Source organism: Penicillium citrinum, assembly GCF_028827155.1.
Source record: "Penicillium citrinum strain IBT 23319 chromosome Unknown utg000001l:1.0-4955037.0:1.0-4956770.0, whole genome shotgun sequence".
Taxonomy (NCBI): domain Eukaryota; kingdom Fungi; phylum Ascomycota; class Eurotiomycetes; order Eurotiales; family Aspergillaceae; genus Penicillium; species Penicillium citrinum.
The window spans coordinates 4,795,057-4,810,860 of NW_026622686.1; the positions used below are offsets into that span (position 1 = coordinate 4,795,057).

Sequence of the window (15,804 nt, forward strand, 5' to 3'; positions counted from 1 at the left end):
GTCTTCTCTTTGTCTTTTTACAATTTAGGCTTTTCGTTGAAACGAGGAGCCTCAAGCGGATCGTAAGCACGGAGCCCCAGCGTGTCAGAAGGAATGACACCAGAGTGACCACCAAGGAGGGCACGAGTGTCAAGCAGGCTGGGGTTCAAATCCTCAATCTTCGAAGCGCCAATGAGACGCATATTCATCTCCATCTCATCCTTCAGTAGCTGCATAGCACGATCGACACCATCCAATCCATAAGCGGACATGGCATACAAGAACGGCCGACCAATACCGACACCCTTAGCACCCAGGCAGAGTGCTTTGAGAATATCGGTTGCTCGGCGCACACCGCCATCAACGAAAACCTCAATTCGTTTGTCCCATCCGCGCTCGCGCAGGGCCGGCATCACTTCAGCCAAGACTTCAATTCCAGAGCGGGCAGTTTCAAGCTGGCGACCTCCGTGGTTAGAAAGAACAACACCATCAACGCCAGCCTCGACGGCACGCAAAACATCTTCAACACACTGCACACCCTTCAGGATGATAGGCATACGAGTGATTGACTTGAACCAAGGGATATCCTTCCAGGATAGGGCGGGATCAATAAAGGAAGAGATAGCACGGGCGGCACCCTGAGATCGATCAACAGAGCCATCACCAGATTGTACATTAGATCCAGCATCAGAGAACTTAGAACGCATATCCTTCTCGCGACGACCCAACTGGGGCGCATCGACGGTGATAAAAAGACCCTTACATCCGCGTTTCTCCGCGTGTTCGACGATCTTTCGGGTTATCTCCCGATCCTTATTCACGTACAATTGCAACCACTGTACCTGATCACCCTGCTTGGCATCGACAATCTCGTCGAATGAACACGAAGCTAATGTGGGGATCATTTGGACCACATTGTGGCGATGGGCAGCCCTTGTTAAGACGACCTCACCTTCGGGGTTTCCTAGCTTACCCAGAGCGGTAGCTGTGACATAGAAAGGGATAGAGCAGGGAGTTCCCAACATGGTCGTTGACATATCAATATTTTCCACATCGACCAAAATTCGTGGACGGAACCAGATTTTATGAAATGCGGCGTGATTCTCACGCATTGTCTATGAAAGTCAGTTTAAACCATTCCCTCACAACACACACACACACACAAAAAAAAAAAAGGCTACAGAGTATGAAGAGAAGAACATACAATTTCATCATCAGCACCACTGCTGTAGTAAGCCCACGCAGTCTTCTTCATAACCTGACGTGCGACAGCCTCGAAGTCCATCAAATTATAGCAGGCAGCTAAGGGAGGCATGCACTTGATGCGTTCCTGACGATCAGCCTCTTCGGGGTCAAAAGCCTTCTCCTCCTGTTCGACAGTGGCCATGTCGACTTCACCAAGATGCTTGGAGGCATCAAGGAACTTATCAAGGGTGTCTGGAGGGTGAATTGGGTCGAATTCTTCGGTCGCATCTTTACCGGCATATTTGAGAATGATCTTTTGACCGCCGGGATGTTCTAGCAGATAGTTAGTAAGGGGTATATTCAGAAATATACAGGAATATAGTCAATGACAGAGTCTTGCGCACCAGGGAGAAACTCAGTGACGTCGTAGGCCTTGCCATGAACAATGACCCAGCATGAATCCTTGGAGTTATGTTCGGCGACAGACGCGCCAGTTAATTTTTGACTCATTGTGGATGGAATATATCAAGCAGCAGAATGAAAAAGAAAGAATGAAAAAGAAACAAATTGAGGGAAGTTTAAGAAATAAAGAAAAAGAAGACGTTGAAGCTCGGGCTAAAGTAGTCCGGGGAGAAAGTTGCTTGCGGGGAGTTCTCGGCCGACTCGGCCAGTCAAAGTGGGTGCATTAGGAATGTTCTTCATATTATACTATATCATAACATATACAATGATTATCAATTACAGTATAATTCAAATTTACAAAAGTATTCAATTATTATTATCTTCTTCTGCATTTCATCTCCTTTATTTCTATTCATTTTGTATTTATCGTCTCTCGTGCTTTTCAATCAACCGAGGCTGATTAGGGCGGTGAGTGTATTGAAATGGCATAATATAAAAGCTGTGTTCACCGCCTGCTGACTCATCAACGATCGGCGCTTTTCTCACCGCTTTACCACCGCCCTATTCTACCGAATATTCTTCACCGCCCTACGTCATTTCGGCATCAAAAGTAGCTCCGACCGGCGCTTTTTTAATCGCGGCGCATCTTCAGAATTGCGTGGTTCACTCGGGTTTGTTTTATTTCTTTCTTTCTCCTTTCCATCTCCCTCCCTCTCTCTCTCTATTATCCCTACTCTGCAGCAGAAGTACGAATATACAGCAGCGTCATGGCGTCCCTTCGAGTCACCTCTACAGCACTCTCGCGTAGGGCTCTCACAGCATGTAAACCCCGACTTTATGTCGGTTTGCGCGGGGCAGTCTCTTTATCATCACGTCCGATCTCTCGCCTCCCCTCTTTGACATCCAAATACTCTACTGAGGCTGCTCGTCCCTCGCTTGCTCCGAAGATTGAACGTGGTGGCTCTAAATTGTTTGCTGATGCTGATGCGGCCGTGGCTGATCTCAAGAGTGGTTCGACCATTCTGAGCTCGGGATTCGGCCTATGCGGTGTTGCCGGTCAGTCAGCATTCGTAGCATATATCCCAATGAAAACATACTAATTTGGCTGTGTATCACTAGAGACACTTATTAACGCCATGCACCGCCGAGGTATTGACCAATTGCACTCTCTCACTGCCGTCTCAAATAACGCTGGTGCCGCCGGGAAGGGTGGCTTATCAACACTGTCACAAAATGGCCAAATCAATCGACTCATTCTGTCTTACTTGGGAAATAACAAGGCACTCGAGAAGAAATATCTATCCGGGAACATCGCCATTGAACTTTGTCCCCAAGGGACTCTGGCGGAGCGCCTGAGAGCAGGCGGTGCCGGCATTCCAGCATTCTTTACTCCTACCGGAGTTCGTAAGTATAATCCATCGAAAAATTCAGAGTAACAATCTAACACCTACATAAAACAGACACCTATATCCAAGAAGGAAAGATTCCAGTCCGTATGGACGAATCAGGCAAAGTCTTGGAATCAGGCAAACCACGAGAGACGCGTGATTTCAATGGTAAGACGTATCTGATGGAGACTGCCTTAACAGGAGATGTCGCAATCTTACGCGCGTGGAAGGTTGATGAAGCTGGAAACTGTGTCTTCAGGTGAGTTTTCCCATGAATACAGAAGCGGAAAATATCTTACCCCGACTAGATACACTACCAAGGCATTCGGCCCGATCATGGCAAAAGCTGCCACTTTGACCATTGTTGAAGCGGAGCAAATAGTTCCCGTTGGCTCTATCGATCCGAATGACGTCGATCTACCTGGTATTTTTGTAGATCGAATTGTTCCCGCTACGGATGAGAAGCACATTGAAATCAAGAAGCTCCGAGAGAATGAGGGCGCTTCCCAATCAGATACCAAGAGCCCTGCCCAGATCGAGCGTGAGCGGATTGGCCGTCGTGCTGCAAAGGAGCTTAAACAAGGATTCTACGTTAACTTGGGTGTTGGTCCGTATATGACTTCGAGCTGTCAACGAATTGTCATTCTAACGTGGTTCTTAGGTATTCCCACTCTCGCCCCATCATTCTTGCCAAAGGACGTCAAGGTGTGGGTGCAGTCGGAGAATGGAATTTTAGGCATGGTCGGTATTACTTAAAAATCACAATTTGAAACAACGACTGACTTGAATAGGGGCCGTATCCCACTGAGGATGAAGTTGATCCGTACGTACATTTGCGTCTAAATAACCATTGAATCGGGACTGACAATATTACAGCGATATCATCAACGCAGGAAAAGAAACAGTCACTCTTGTTCCTGGCGCAGCCACGTTCGATAGCACTGAGTCATTTGGTATGATTCGTGGTGGTCACGTAGACGTTTCAATTCTCGGAGTATGTATATCATGTTTCTATTTGGAAACTAACAGCTAATCGCTTTCAAGGCTCTGCAAGTAAGCGCCAATGGAGACCTAGCCAACTACATGATCCCTGGAAAGGTATTTAAGGGCATGGGCGGCGCTATGGATCTTATCTCGAACCCCGATCAGACCAAGATTGTGGTTGCAACGAGTCATGTTGCCAAGGATGGATCTCCAAAGATTGTACAGAAGTGCAGCCTACCACTCACAGGAGCTAACGTCGTCAGCACTATTATCACCGATCTGGTAATTCCTACCTCAACAAAGAAGAATGAACTGCGAAGCTAATCAAATGTATAGTGTGTCTTCCAAGTAAACCGAGCCACCGGCGAACTTACCTTGACGGAATTGGCACCGGGTGTCGAGGTTGAAGAAGTGCAAGAAAAGACCGACGCTAAGTTCACTATTGCCGACTCATTGGAGATCATGGAGTAAATAGAATGTATCTGTATATAAATTCGCAAATTCTCTGGAGAGATTACCTACTCTCAAGCACATCGTCATCATGAAACTTTCATATTAGACATTGAATGTCTAAATCGAGACTACAGTTGTGCCGTGTTGAAAGAGTACATAAGCATATATTCAAGAGTTTATTAGAGAAGCTACCATCAGCTTGAATAATACGAGCCTAGCCGAGTCTAGTTGTGATATTTTGCAATATAAGATTCTCCTCCACATCCCCCGCTTTTCGTGCATAAAGATTTCTCCGCTGCAACAACCTCGAGTCAAATACATACAAGATTGTTGCAACTCTACACACCAATCTCCCAGTTATCAAACTCAACTACGAGATATATCAAAATGGCACAGCCACCTAATCTCTCAACCCATGCCGCCTACGATACACTCCCGAGGGATGGTCTCCCAGTCGCCGTGGATAACTACATTAAGAAGAACCTGCATTCTTCAACATATCACAGCCCCTTCGAGACTATCCGAGAAGCTTCACTAGCTGCAGGTCTCCCAGACATAGCTTGTTCCGAGACACAAGCCAAGTTCCTCATGCTTCAAGCCCGCATGTGCAATGCAAAACGCATCCTCGAAGTCGGTACATTGGGCGGGTACAGTGCCGCATGGTTCGCTACTACTAGCCCAGAGACGAAAGTGACGACCATCGAAGTCGATGAAGACCGAGTCGCTCTTGCGCGTCAAAATCTGAAGAAAGCAGGGTTGAGCCAGCAAGTTGACGTATTACATGGATGGGCTATTACAGTATTGCAGGATATCAGAGAACAAGTTCAGAATCACGAACGGGAAGTCTTTGACTTTGCATTTATCGATGCAAATAAACAGGATAATCTGGCTTACTTCAAGCTCGCCCTGGAAATTACGAGGGATCGGGCTGTCATCATTGTCGATAATGTTGTACGCAATGGGAAAGTTGCATCTGCAGAGGAGGCAGAAAAGGATAATGCGATCAAAGGCACGAGAGATTTGATTGAGTCAATCGGCAGAATGGAGGATGTAGTAGCTACAGCAATACAGACCGTCGGCGAGAAAAATTATGATGGGTTTCTGATTGCAATGAAGAAGTAAGAGGGGCTGTCGGTTTTTACAGTCCGGGCAATCCTGCTGGGTTTACAAGGAAATTCGATGCAAAAAGATGGACTGAATTTGGGATATTGATACAAAGAATCTAGAAAAGAAAATCAGACTAAATTCAACATGGTGGATGTTTACAATGCAAAAAGCAAGACAAAAGCTTGTTTAGACAGTTTTGGTCTCCCTTGAAGATGAGAATATGACCTGCTTCAGATGCAAATACAGACACTAAATACTCGTTCTTCAAGGATCGACACCCCAATCATCCAATCCTGCATCAAATTTGGTCAAATCCATACTTCATCCAATTTTGCTCCACCTTAGCCTGTACATTTTTAGGATAAGAGCCGCGAAAAGAGCCTACTTTCCAGGAAAGCTCCTCATCTTCGAACTCGGAGGGCAACATGCAGCACTTGACCACCTTTTTGTGATTGCGTTCCGGCTTGGACCCAAATCCGACATAGGGTATCAGGGGTATATTTCCATACTCATCAAATAAGAACTCACTGGTTCCGGGCTCGCAACGTGTTGATTCGGCCCAAATAACGTCGCGAAGGTCTGAAGGATCAACATCTTCTCCAACCAAGAAAACCTTGCCCATGTACCATCCTGGCTTTGAACCAAACACTACATGACCAACCGTGTTGCAAAAGTCGGATATATTTGTCTTCAACTCAAGCAGAGCTTTTCGATTTACTTGCAACACATACCATATGGCATGAGACTCAAATGGACACCAGGAATTCTTAATCGGCAGGCCCGCGCTTTGACAGATGTGCAGGACCTCAGCGGCGATCATCACTGCCCATACGGTGTGATTTTCCTCCGTTGCTCTTCCTGTAATACAAATTGGCAGTATAGGGTCCTCGCGGTAGGTGATCGCATTCACTTTGAAAAGTGGACACTGTTTAGACTGATTCGGCCAAACATGGCCGTGATATTCCATCATAGGGCCTTCTGCAGCGGTCTCGGAGATAGAAACAGTCCCCTCGAATACAAACTCGGCATTTGCAGGAACTTGAATATCGTTGGTTTCACATTTTACCACGTCGAGAGGGTTTCCGACGAGTGCTCCGATAAATCCGGCTTCATCGGTCCACTTGGGTATAGGCATACCACCAACCATGATCGCAGCAGGAGGAACACCAAAGCATAAGGCCCACGGCATATCCTGGCCCTTATCCTTCCACATCTGGTAAATGACCCCAATATCTTGCTTTGGGATTATCGGACCAACTAGGTTCCGCTTGTCATGAACCATACCCCGAGTGATCGACCAATTTGTCCAGCTTCCATCCGGTGTTTGAACAATGTGCATGCCAAATGTTTCAAGGAATTTTCCTCCATCGTGCTGATGGAGCAAGGGAGTGGGAAGGGTAGTCAGATCAATGTCGTCTCCGAAGATCTTATACTCCTTTACAGGTCCAGTCGAAACCTCTTTTGGCTCCAGTGGTTGAAGACTTCTGGCCGTATTGATCTTTGCGATAATTTCATTGCCTGTTGCGGTAGATTTAAGACCCAAAGATTTTGCGATTCGACCAAATCTCTGACCAGGAACGCGGCTTAGTCCAACAGGTGCGCCGAGTACTCGAAAAAGTCCATTTCCTTCCCTGCCTTTGATATTCTCAAATAGCGGCGCCTTCTCTTCTGTTTCGTACACTCGTCTTGTAATAGCTGCTAGTTCCATCTCAGGATCAACCTCTTCCTTTATAACAAGAAGATCATTTTCATCTTGAAGCTCTTTAAGGAACTGTCGGAGGTCCCCGGCTGCGGTTGGAGTTTCATCGGTAGCCATGATCATTCAACAATGTCAGAGAACGACAGGAAATGAAACCAACAGTCTAGCTGACTTGAACAACATGCATGAAATCATTCACAAGTGCGGGGATCTGGCTTTTATCTGTGACGTCTAATGTAATTCAATACTTGAGACATAACATTTCCCCCAATTTGGAGAATCTCCCCCGTCGGTAAAGCGTGGGACCTCCAAGTTGGGGGAAACTGACTATACACGTTCTTTTTTTTTTCAAGAACAGGAAAGTCACTAGTGAATATTGTGTTTTTGCCCTTTGCGAACATTCGAATAATCCATATTTGGGCGATGATACTCGCACGCTCCCCTCTTTAGAAGCGGGGATTCTCCAAGTTGGAGGCGACGGTGTAGTTACTGTCCGATTTATACAAAACAATTTCGATTCTAAGTACTACCATATTCTGTCTATCTCTAGCTGATATCTGCTTTTGTCATTCCTTCGACTGGATTTCGACTGGATATACAGGATGGAGTTCTTTACAGCATCGGCTGATCAGAAACCAGCAGCAGAAAACAATACTCAAGTTGCACCCCCACGACGAAGAATCATTGTCGCCCTCACAGGCGCAACGGGGTCAATTTTGGGAATAAAAACGCTCATCGCTTTGCGAAACCTCAATATTGAGACACATCTAGTCGTTTCGAAATGGGCTGAAGCTACTATCAAATACGAAACCGACTATACTATCCCCAATATCCGCTCCCTTGCCGATCATTTTTACAACATAAACGACATGTCGGCACCAATAGCAAGCGGTTCATTTCGTGTTGATGGAATGATTGTCGTTCCATGTAGTGTGAAGACGTTGGCTTCAATCAACTCGGGGATCTGCGACGATCTCATCTCTCGTGCCGCGGACGTTATACTCAAAGAGCGACGGAGGCTGGTTTTGGCTGTGAGGGAGACACCTTTGAGCACGATACACTTGCAAAATATGCTTTCTGTGACCCAAGCCGGGGCTATTATCTTTCCACCAGTGCCGGCGTTTTATATCAAGCCATCTTCGGTGGAAGACTTAATTGACCACAGTGTAGGACGGATGCTGGACTTGTTCGATTTGGATACTGCTGCGTTTGAGAGATGGGAAGGGTGGAAGAATTCATAGCACAAGCTGTGGCTTTTTGTCATACTGATGGGAGCGCTTTGTTAAACCATTCGTCCTAATGAGGTTCAACTCGCTACTAAAGATACTAGTAATGCAGGACGGACAGCTTGACTAAGTACCAGTTGCAGAAGAATTGTTGACAAACCGGTAATCTTGTATATACAGATGAAAGTAATAATTGGTATTTGTTGACTAAAGTCTTCCTCGAGCAAAGTTTGATCCCTGTCCCTCTCCGATAGCATCTACAATGGAATCGACGCTGTTGAGAATCCACGTATTACCCTCATCACTTGCTAACCATCGGGCGCCCTCCTGTGTTTCCACATCAGTGGCCCAGGTTCCATCTTCGAGGGCTTTGCGCAGGCCAAAGACATGCGAAGTTACTTGTGGCCCAACGCCGGATTGAGCACGTAGACATGAAACAGCGACAATCGAGGTCAGAATCCGTCCTGCTGAAGGGGTGCCATTGGTACGAGCAGGATCCGAGAGTAAGGCGCCGTAGTGGCTATTCAAGATATGAACTGGGAGGTCAGGGTGAGAATCCGCCAACTTTTCATATAATTTCTTCTCGAATGGACGGTAGATAGAGTCCCATAGAGACTGTCCGCGTTCAGTTATAGCAGTGATGTTGGCCGGGGTCGGGGCCCGAGTTGGGGTACGCGAGAGTTGACTGCTCACGGAGTTTGGTAAATCGGCCTTGAACGCATTGAGACAATTTATCGTGCGTGGAATGCCGTTAAAACTGATACATTTCAAGCCGACCTCGCGAATCAGTTCGGCGGTTTGGACAGGATCCATGGACGTCGCAGCCAGACGATATAAAGCTGCGAGGGAGTCGGGAGAGTTCATTGTCATTGTGGCAGCAGTCTGTTTAAATATGATTAATTGGAAAGCATTGGAAGCTGGCATGAGGAATTGCATACAGACAAAGCTATCCACGAGGGCTGAGAGAGTCGCTGTGCATCCGCTCTTTGCTGGATCGCCTGGTAAATCGAAGTGATGTTGGCTGGCGCAGGAATGGTAGAGGGCCGTGCCGCAGGGGCATTTATAAGGGATTTCAGAGCAGGCGATAATTTAGACATGATGAACGCACAAATCTGGCAGCCTTCAGTTATACGTGATTATTTTAGAAGAGGCAACGCGCATTGCATGAAGCTGAAACATGACTTCGGGGTTTTTTATATGCGACGAAATCCATCGGCGCACAAAAGTAGCTCCGATCCTCGGCATCTCCAAAAGGGCGCACCACTCTCTCAGCCGTAAAGAAATGAAGAGATCTATATTTATTTTGGTGTGAGTGAATATATCGAGAACCATCGATTGTGGCCTATGCAAAGAACTGCCCACTCAAGTCAATTTAATCTTCAATAAGCTACCTTGTCGGTAGAAAAGGATGAAGTCATCCCATTGCCCTGTTTCGCGAAGAAAACTGTATGCAGATCACTCAGTGTTTCATGCGGAAAAGCAAATTAATGCTTTATTTGGATGCATTTCATGAATGTACTGGTTTGTCGTATACAAAAGAATAACCTTTAGGTCCACTCCTACTTGTATTAATAGTAATATTGGCCTATGACTACTGGTATTCAGTGCATCATCTTGCTGAATGACAAGCAACTGGCCAGTTGATTGGAAGTATATTCCAGGAGAGATCGATAATGCTACCTTTTCCCAAACTTCCGAGTATAAAAAGATGCATAAAGCAATATTTATGACTAACTCGAGACTAAAATATTAATTTATAGAGTGATTTGATCACTTTCTAACTCATTTTCTGATAAATCCAATTGGAATCCGCCAAAATACCCCGGAATGCCTCGGACCGCATTTTCTCCGAGTTTTCCCAGCTTCATCGCTGCTATCTCCGATTAGCATCTCATCTCCAAAGTTTTATCCGCATCGATTTCAGCATAAAATGAACCAAAGTCAACCAAATCCAAATAAAATGGTTAGACAGAGCCTTAATAGTCCGCGTCGAAAACGAAAACCTGTGAATTGTGAGCAATGCCGACGCTCCAAGCTTAAGTGTGATCGACAACACCCTTGTACCACTTGTAAACGCCGTAAGCGTGAAAATTCCTGCATATATGAACCGATCTCCAATGATACTCCAAAAGAAGACCAGCGACGGTCTCGCTCTGTATTATCCCGATCAAAACCCGGAAGAGTTGGAGCTCCACTTTCGCCCTTGGGACAATCCAATTTATCTGCATCTTCACAAAGGCATAATCAATCATTGACATCAAGTCGGAGTGAAAGTCCATCAGAAGATCAATGGGAGACAGTTCTGGAAAGACCAGCTCCAGAGGATGGGACTCAGGATACATTAACGCCTCTATCAACCGGTCCACGCATGACGGTCCAAGACCTCATAAATCATCTACCCCCGAAAGCGTCCTGTGACTTTTTGATATCTCACTTTTTCCAAATAATTCATCCTTTGTTCCCGATACTGCATGGTCCAACGTTTCAAGACCAATATGCAGCTTTTTTCACGTCACAGCCACGTCAAGTCGATCTCCCCTGGTTGGCATTGCTTTTCTCAATGTGCTCGCTATCACTAAATACCATGGATGCGAGTGATCCGAGGCTGGCATACTTCTGGCCGGAGCTATCAAATAATCCTGCTCAGGACTTCACGACGACCTCTCTTTCTCGGAGGCTCCTACAGGCTGCAATGACCTGTCTTTTACAAGATCAATTCTTCATCCGGCATAAATTTAGCACATTTGAGGCCTTATTGATGCTAATCTATAATCTCTCCCATAATGAATCCGTTGATCAGGGATGGGCATTGCTGGGAATGGCTTTGAACATGGGAATTGCATTACGGTGCAATATGGGATCTCGCGGCTTGAATGCGATCGAAACTGAGAGAAGACGGCGTTGCTGGGCTGGTCTCTTGACGCTGCATACATATCAAGGTATCCTATTTCGAGACGTCGACATGTCTTTTCTTCTCGAAATTAAGGCTACCATGCCGGCGGACGTTAATGACATTGATATTACCCCTGAGGGTATCAGCGAGCCATCGGGACAACCAACTCAAATGTCCGTGATGATGGCCAAGATTCGTCTATTTCGCCTTTCTACTCATATTTGTCGTTATATTTCGGGTCCCACGCGATCCGACCACGAGTCGTTGCAGAGATTCAATTCGACTATTGCCGAGGAACAGGAACGATGGGATTCAACCTACATGGTAGGGAAATCCCCGATTATATTGGACCCGACAAGCTACGCCTTCTGGTGTATTCTACAAAGTTACGCGCATCACCTCTATCTTCTTCTCCACCGTCCATTCCACCATACAAAAGGACCTGTTTTCCTTCCGGAATCCAGAGAAAGATGCATTACCTCTGCCACAGCTGTCATATCCATTCACCAACAGATCTACGAGGCTCCATTGCTCAGAAGCTTCCTCTGGTTACTCAATGGGGTCATAAGCCTAAAGGCTCTCCACGCTGCCGTGGCCCTCAACTCCTGTCTCCTCGATACCCCCTCCGTGGATACCAAACCGTATCGCGAGGTTATAGAGGGCCTGGCCCAGCGCATGGAGACATTGTCCGGTCGAAGCTCAATTTGCTCAAAGTCTTTTCGTATCCTCCGTCACTTACAGTTTGTCACTCTTCCACCCAGCAGATATTAGTTTACTAAAGAATTCGCAGAAACCAGTCTGGTGCAGGTGTGAGCCAATCACAGAATTCCGAAATAAACAGTGAACACGCCATGGAAGATTGGACTGACATACGCGAGTGGATGGACTTGGATCTGGTCAATTGGGTAGGTCAACTTTGAGCAGGGCTTCAATGATATTGATATGTGCTAACTATTGCTTTTAGAACCTCGAAGGGGCTTTCAGCATCTTTGCAGACTGAAAGTGCTCTCCATCGTCCACCAGCTACTAGTCCATGTTATGGAAAGACACATTGTCACTTGTGCTATGAGCTTACGACGTCAATTCTCAAAAGGATTGATAGCATCGGGGCTCTACGCTAAAATTTGCTGTCTACACCCGAATTCGGTCTAATTTGACACATTGCCCCTTGTCTTCCAAAGATGCATCACCTCAGGATTGTGCTATGTATGAGAAGAATATACCAGTGAGCTACATTTGAAGGAAAAGATATTCGCTCAAGTACGCTCGTCCGTATATAAATTGCAGGCGCCCGACATGGTAACAATACAGCAACGAATAGAGCGCAGGGGTATTGGTTGGGGAGAAGCAAATCTTCGCCCTGTATGGATAGCTCTATATTTTATTTGTCAATCGCCATCTAATTTTGTTAGATCAAGGCGGAGCGAAGTAAATTCTCCATCTCGCGTAATGACTCGGGCTTAGATGTCACACTGGACATCAGGTAGAGGACGTTGCCAAGAACGCGTGAATGAACGTTGAACTGATCTCCACCGGTGGCAAGCTTTTGCTGCAGGCCTTTGGCAGCAGTTGAGGTGTAACCTATTATCGATGAGACTGACGAACCAGATGCTTTAAATGACTCTTTGCTTACCTCCACCCTCAGCATCTCGCAAGGAAATGCTAAGCACTGTTCCAATACCGAATACACTCTCCACTGATTCTGCACAAGAAAGGTCTTGGAGGAGTTTCTGTGACCATACGCTCCAGATGTCAGAGGACCCCAAGCTTTCTGACTTGACTGGCTTGATATTCCAGTCTTCCTTGAATTGATTCCATGATCCATTCGTATCCATGTCAGCCATAGTTCGAAGAGAATCCACTGCAACTGTACAGCCCACAGCATGAGCTGTATAGCTGTGGCCATGAAGTAGTGCATCACTCTTCTCGGAGCTAGAGAACGTTTCGAAGATCTCCTGGCTTGCCACAGTGGTACACAGAGGAATCAAGCCACCGGTAAGTAGCTTGGCGTTGACGGCAATGTCAGGATGCACGCCAAGGAATGATGCAGACGAAGGGCGCCCCAGGCGATAGAGGCCGGTGAAAACTTCATCAAAGATGACAGGCAAGCCAGACCATGATGGAGCTGCTTTTGGCGCTGAGGCGTTGGGGGAGAAGAGTTCCGGGTGATCACGAACAACTTCTGTCAAACAACGCTGGAAAAGAGGATCACTGCACGGGAATTTATCAGTTTTCGAAAGACGAAAAATATTATGGGTGATAATTTGAGTGCTTACCAGAACAACATGCCACCTGCTCCTAAGATCACAGGCTCCAAAATTAGGGCGCCGAACTTCATGCCGTGACGTTGGACAAGATCCTTGATTGTGCGGTGGATGTAGCTCTTGTACCGTTGGCCGGTCTCCGATCCTAGACGCTTCTCGATATCAAACACAGACCCAAGGTTTGTGAATTCTGCATCTTCAGAGCCCAATTCACCCTTCAACTCAGTGGGAACTTCCACCTTCCAGGTTCCATTGATCATCTTGACCAGGGGGAAATCGAACCAGTAGCCCCTGCCGCGATACCATTCGACCTTTTGATTGAATGTGGAAGGTTCGGAGCAATCCATCACACCGATAGTATCGCCATGATAGCTTCCTTTGAGACCCAGGATGCTTATTTGCTCCTGGCTGGCATCCCAGCCATATCGATCACAAGCCGCCCGTAGACCCATTTTCACTGCGACTTCCATTCCAGTGCTACCATTGTCGGTGTAAAACACCTTGGTGAATCGGGGGTTACCGATGGTCTTGAGGAGACGATCAGCCAGCGACAACGCAGGCTCATGAACTGCACCGGCAAACATCACATGTCCATAGCGACCAGCCGCATAGGCGGCAGAAAGAGATAGATCAGGATTTCCATGGCCCAATCCTTGCGTCCACCATGAAGCCGAGCCATCAAATGTTGGCCTCAATTCACCAATCGATTGGTCCGACTTAGCAGAACCAAACGTTTGAAAGTAATCATCATGGGCAGAATCGATAACAGTGATATCCTTTGGCTTCATACCTTGATGTTGTGTGAATGGATACCAGATCAAGTCTTGGGCACGTTCGGCCATTTCTTCAAGTCGTGTAATGCGACTCTGATTCCGAGTATTCATCTCTTCCAGTAATCGCAGAATGTCTGATTCTGCGGAGAGCTTACTGTAATATGCCGACATGGCTTCCTGGTCTCTTGCCTGGGTATCGGCATTATCGACGACGGGCCTTGCGGGCGGTGCATTGAGAGACACAAGTGGGATACTCTTCTTACTGAAAAAGTCGGCTAAATATTCATGATTTCGATAATAATCATCACGGAAAAGCAGTACTGATTGAATATCGTATCCGCGGAGAAGCAATGACTCATACGCGGAGATAGTTGAGGAGATCCCTCCGAGTCGTGAATCGGCAACCAGGACGATTGGTAGCCGCAAAGGCCGATAGAGATCTGCCTGGGAATTGCCATTGGGACCCGGAGAGTGAACGCCGCCGGCAGTTTCGACCAATGCTAAATCAATGTTTGATTTTGCCCAATCGGACAAGGTCTGATGAATAGATGCAAGGAGATCATCATCTCGCGGGATCTAGAGTTATTATTAGTTGATTGAACGGGCATTCCGGTAGACAAACAACCGTACAGTCTTTTGCTTTGCAGCAAGATGAGGGCTGACTGGTTCATCGAATTGATAAAGGCATTTCGTGAGGGTTCCAGCCCCAAACTTTGCCATATGTCTGCCATTGACGTCAGTTGTTCAGTCTTTGCTGACAATGTTTATTGTTAATTAGCTTGAGGGTTTTTCCATACTGATCATCTGCATCATCCAAAGCTCCTGTTGACACGGGCTTCAAGAAAGCGGCTCTTTTCCTTTGGTTCTGAATAGCATTACAAAGTACAGTGGAGACGATTGTCTTGCCGACGTTGGTATTGGCACCATAGACTTGATGGGCAGGCAATGACCGCCACAGCCCAGCACCGACGGGAGGCATGTCAATTAATCAATCAATCAATCAATCAATTAAGAAATCCAATTAGTATAAGTGTGGTTGAATGGATTGATATGAGCCAATGGTAGAGAGTGAAAAGAAGAAGAGGAAGTGTAGTTGGGGAATGTCCAAAGGTTGTTGAGGTGGTTGACGTTGAGGAGTGAGTTGGAATAGTGGGAAGGTGCGAATGGACCAATCAGTCATTCCCGCTCTCCTTCCTGATTTACCGTTCCTTCCTCCACTTTTTAAGTTTCCCTTCAGATCGTTCCTTCCTTTTTTTCACCGAGGTCCAACCTTCCCCTTCGTTCTTTCCCGACGAATTCCGTGGAGCTCCTTCCTCCTTCCTCTTTTTGTTTTTTTTCCCTAATTTGACTCAATTTTAGCCCTAAAAAGTTCCCTTTTTAGACAGTTTTTTATAATCTTCGAACACTTTGGTTCATCTTTTTATTCAATTGATCTTGTGAGGAGAGTAATC

General features: G+C 46.4%; 8 protein-coding genes across 8 annotated transcripts; 4 read left to right on the forward strand and 4 right to left on the reverse strand.

Annotated features, from left to right (window-relative positions):
- Positions 1 to 17: 17 nt before the first annotated feature.
- N7469_001824 (L-lactate dehydrogenase (cytochrome)) lies at positions 18 to 1,674 on the reverse strand (the record flags this gene model as incomplete). Its single annotated transcript, XM_056640744.1, has 3 exons — positions 18 to 1,094; positions 1,184 to 1,497; positions 1,569 to 1,674. 3 exons carry the CDS (start codon positions 1,672 to 1,674, stop codon positions 18 to 20), a joined length of 1,497 nt encoding a protein of 498 aa, XP_056506501.1.
- Positions 1,675 to 2,333: 659 nt separating this feature from the next.
- N7469_001825 (3-oxoacid CoA-transferase) lies at positions 2,334 to 4,409 on the forward strand (the record flags this gene model as incomplete). The annotated part of the gene is made up of 9 exons (XM_056640745.1): positions 2,334 to 2,622; positions 2,686 to 2,970; positions 3,027 to 3,213; positions 3,263 to 3,561; positions 3,616 to 3,695; positions 3,746 to 3,777; positions 3,831 to 3,948; positions 3,999 to 4,220; positions 4,275 to 4,409. The coding sequence occupies 9 exons, from the start codon at positions 2,334 to 2,336 to the stop codon at positions 4,407 to 4,409; spliced, it is 1,647 nt and encodes a 548-aa protein (XP_056506502.1).
- Positions 4,410 to 4,778: 369 nt separating this feature from the next.
- On the forward strand, positions 4,779 to 5,513 carry N7469_001826 (O-methyltransferase; the record flags this gene model as incomplete). Its single annotated transcript, XM_056640746.1, has 1 exon — positions 4,779 to 5,513. One exon carries the CDS (start codon positions 4,779 to 4,781, stop codon positions 5,511 to 5,513), a length of 735 nt encoding a protein of 244 aa, XP_056506503.1.
- A 283-nt stretch (positions 5,514 to 5,796) lies between these two features.
- N7469_001827 (UbiD family decarboxylase) lies at positions 5,797 to 7,314 on the reverse strand (the record flags this gene model as incomplete). The annotated part of the gene is made up of 1 exon (XM_056640747.1): positions 5,797 to 7,314. One exon carries the CDS (start codon positions 7,312 to 7,314, stop codon positions 5,797 to 5,799), a length of 1,518 nt encoding a protein of 505 aa, XP_056506504.1.
- Positions 7,315 to 7,799: 485 nt separating this feature from the next.
- N7469_001828 (UbiX family flavin prenyltransferase) lies at positions 7,800 to 8,438 on the forward strand (the record flags this gene model as incomplete). The annotated part of the gene is made up of 1 exon (XM_056640748.1): positions 7,800 to 8,438. One exon carries the CDS (start codon positions 7,800 to 7,802, stop codon positions 8,436 to 8,438), a length of 639 nt encoding a protein of 212 aa, XP_056506505.1.
- A 192-nt stretch (positions 8,439 to 8,630) lies between these two features.
- N7469_001829 (uncharacterized protein) lies at positions 8,631 to 9,520 on the reverse strand (the record flags this gene model as incomplete). The annotated part of the gene is made up of 2 exons (XM_056640749.1): positions 8,631 to 9,305; positions 9,362 to 9,520. The coding sequence occupies 2 exons, from the start codon at positions 9,518 to 9,520 to the stop codon at positions 8,631 to 8,633; spliced, it is 834 nt and encodes a 277-aa protein (XP_056506506.1).
- An 863-nt stretch (positions 9,521 to 10,383) lies between these two features.
- Positions 10,384 to 12,316, forward strand: N7469_001830 (uncharacterized protein; the record flags this gene model as incomplete). Its single annotated transcript, XM_056640750.1, has 3 exons — positions 10,384 to 12,056; positions 12,107 to 12,221; positions 12,281 to 12,316. 3 exons carry the CDS (start codon positions 10,384 to 10,386, stop codon positions 12,314 to 12,316), a joined length of 1,824 nt encoding a protein of 607 aa, XP_056506507.1.
- A 408-nt stretch (positions 12,317 to 12,724) lies between these two features.
- Positions 12,725 to 15,332, reverse strand: bioDA (adenosylmethionine-8-amino-7-oxononanoate aminotransferase; the record flags this gene model as incomplete). The annotated part of the gene is made up of 5 exons (XM_056640751.1): positions 12,725 to 12,897; positions 12,950 to 13,527; positions 13,593 to 14,929; positions 14,984 to 15,077; positions 15,151 to 15,332. The coding sequence occupies 5 exons, from the start codon at positions 15,330 to 15,332 to the stop codon at positions 12,725 to 12,727; spliced, it is 2,364 nt and encodes a 787-aa protein (XP_056506508.1).
- Positions 15,333 to 15,804: the final 472 nt, after the last annotated feature.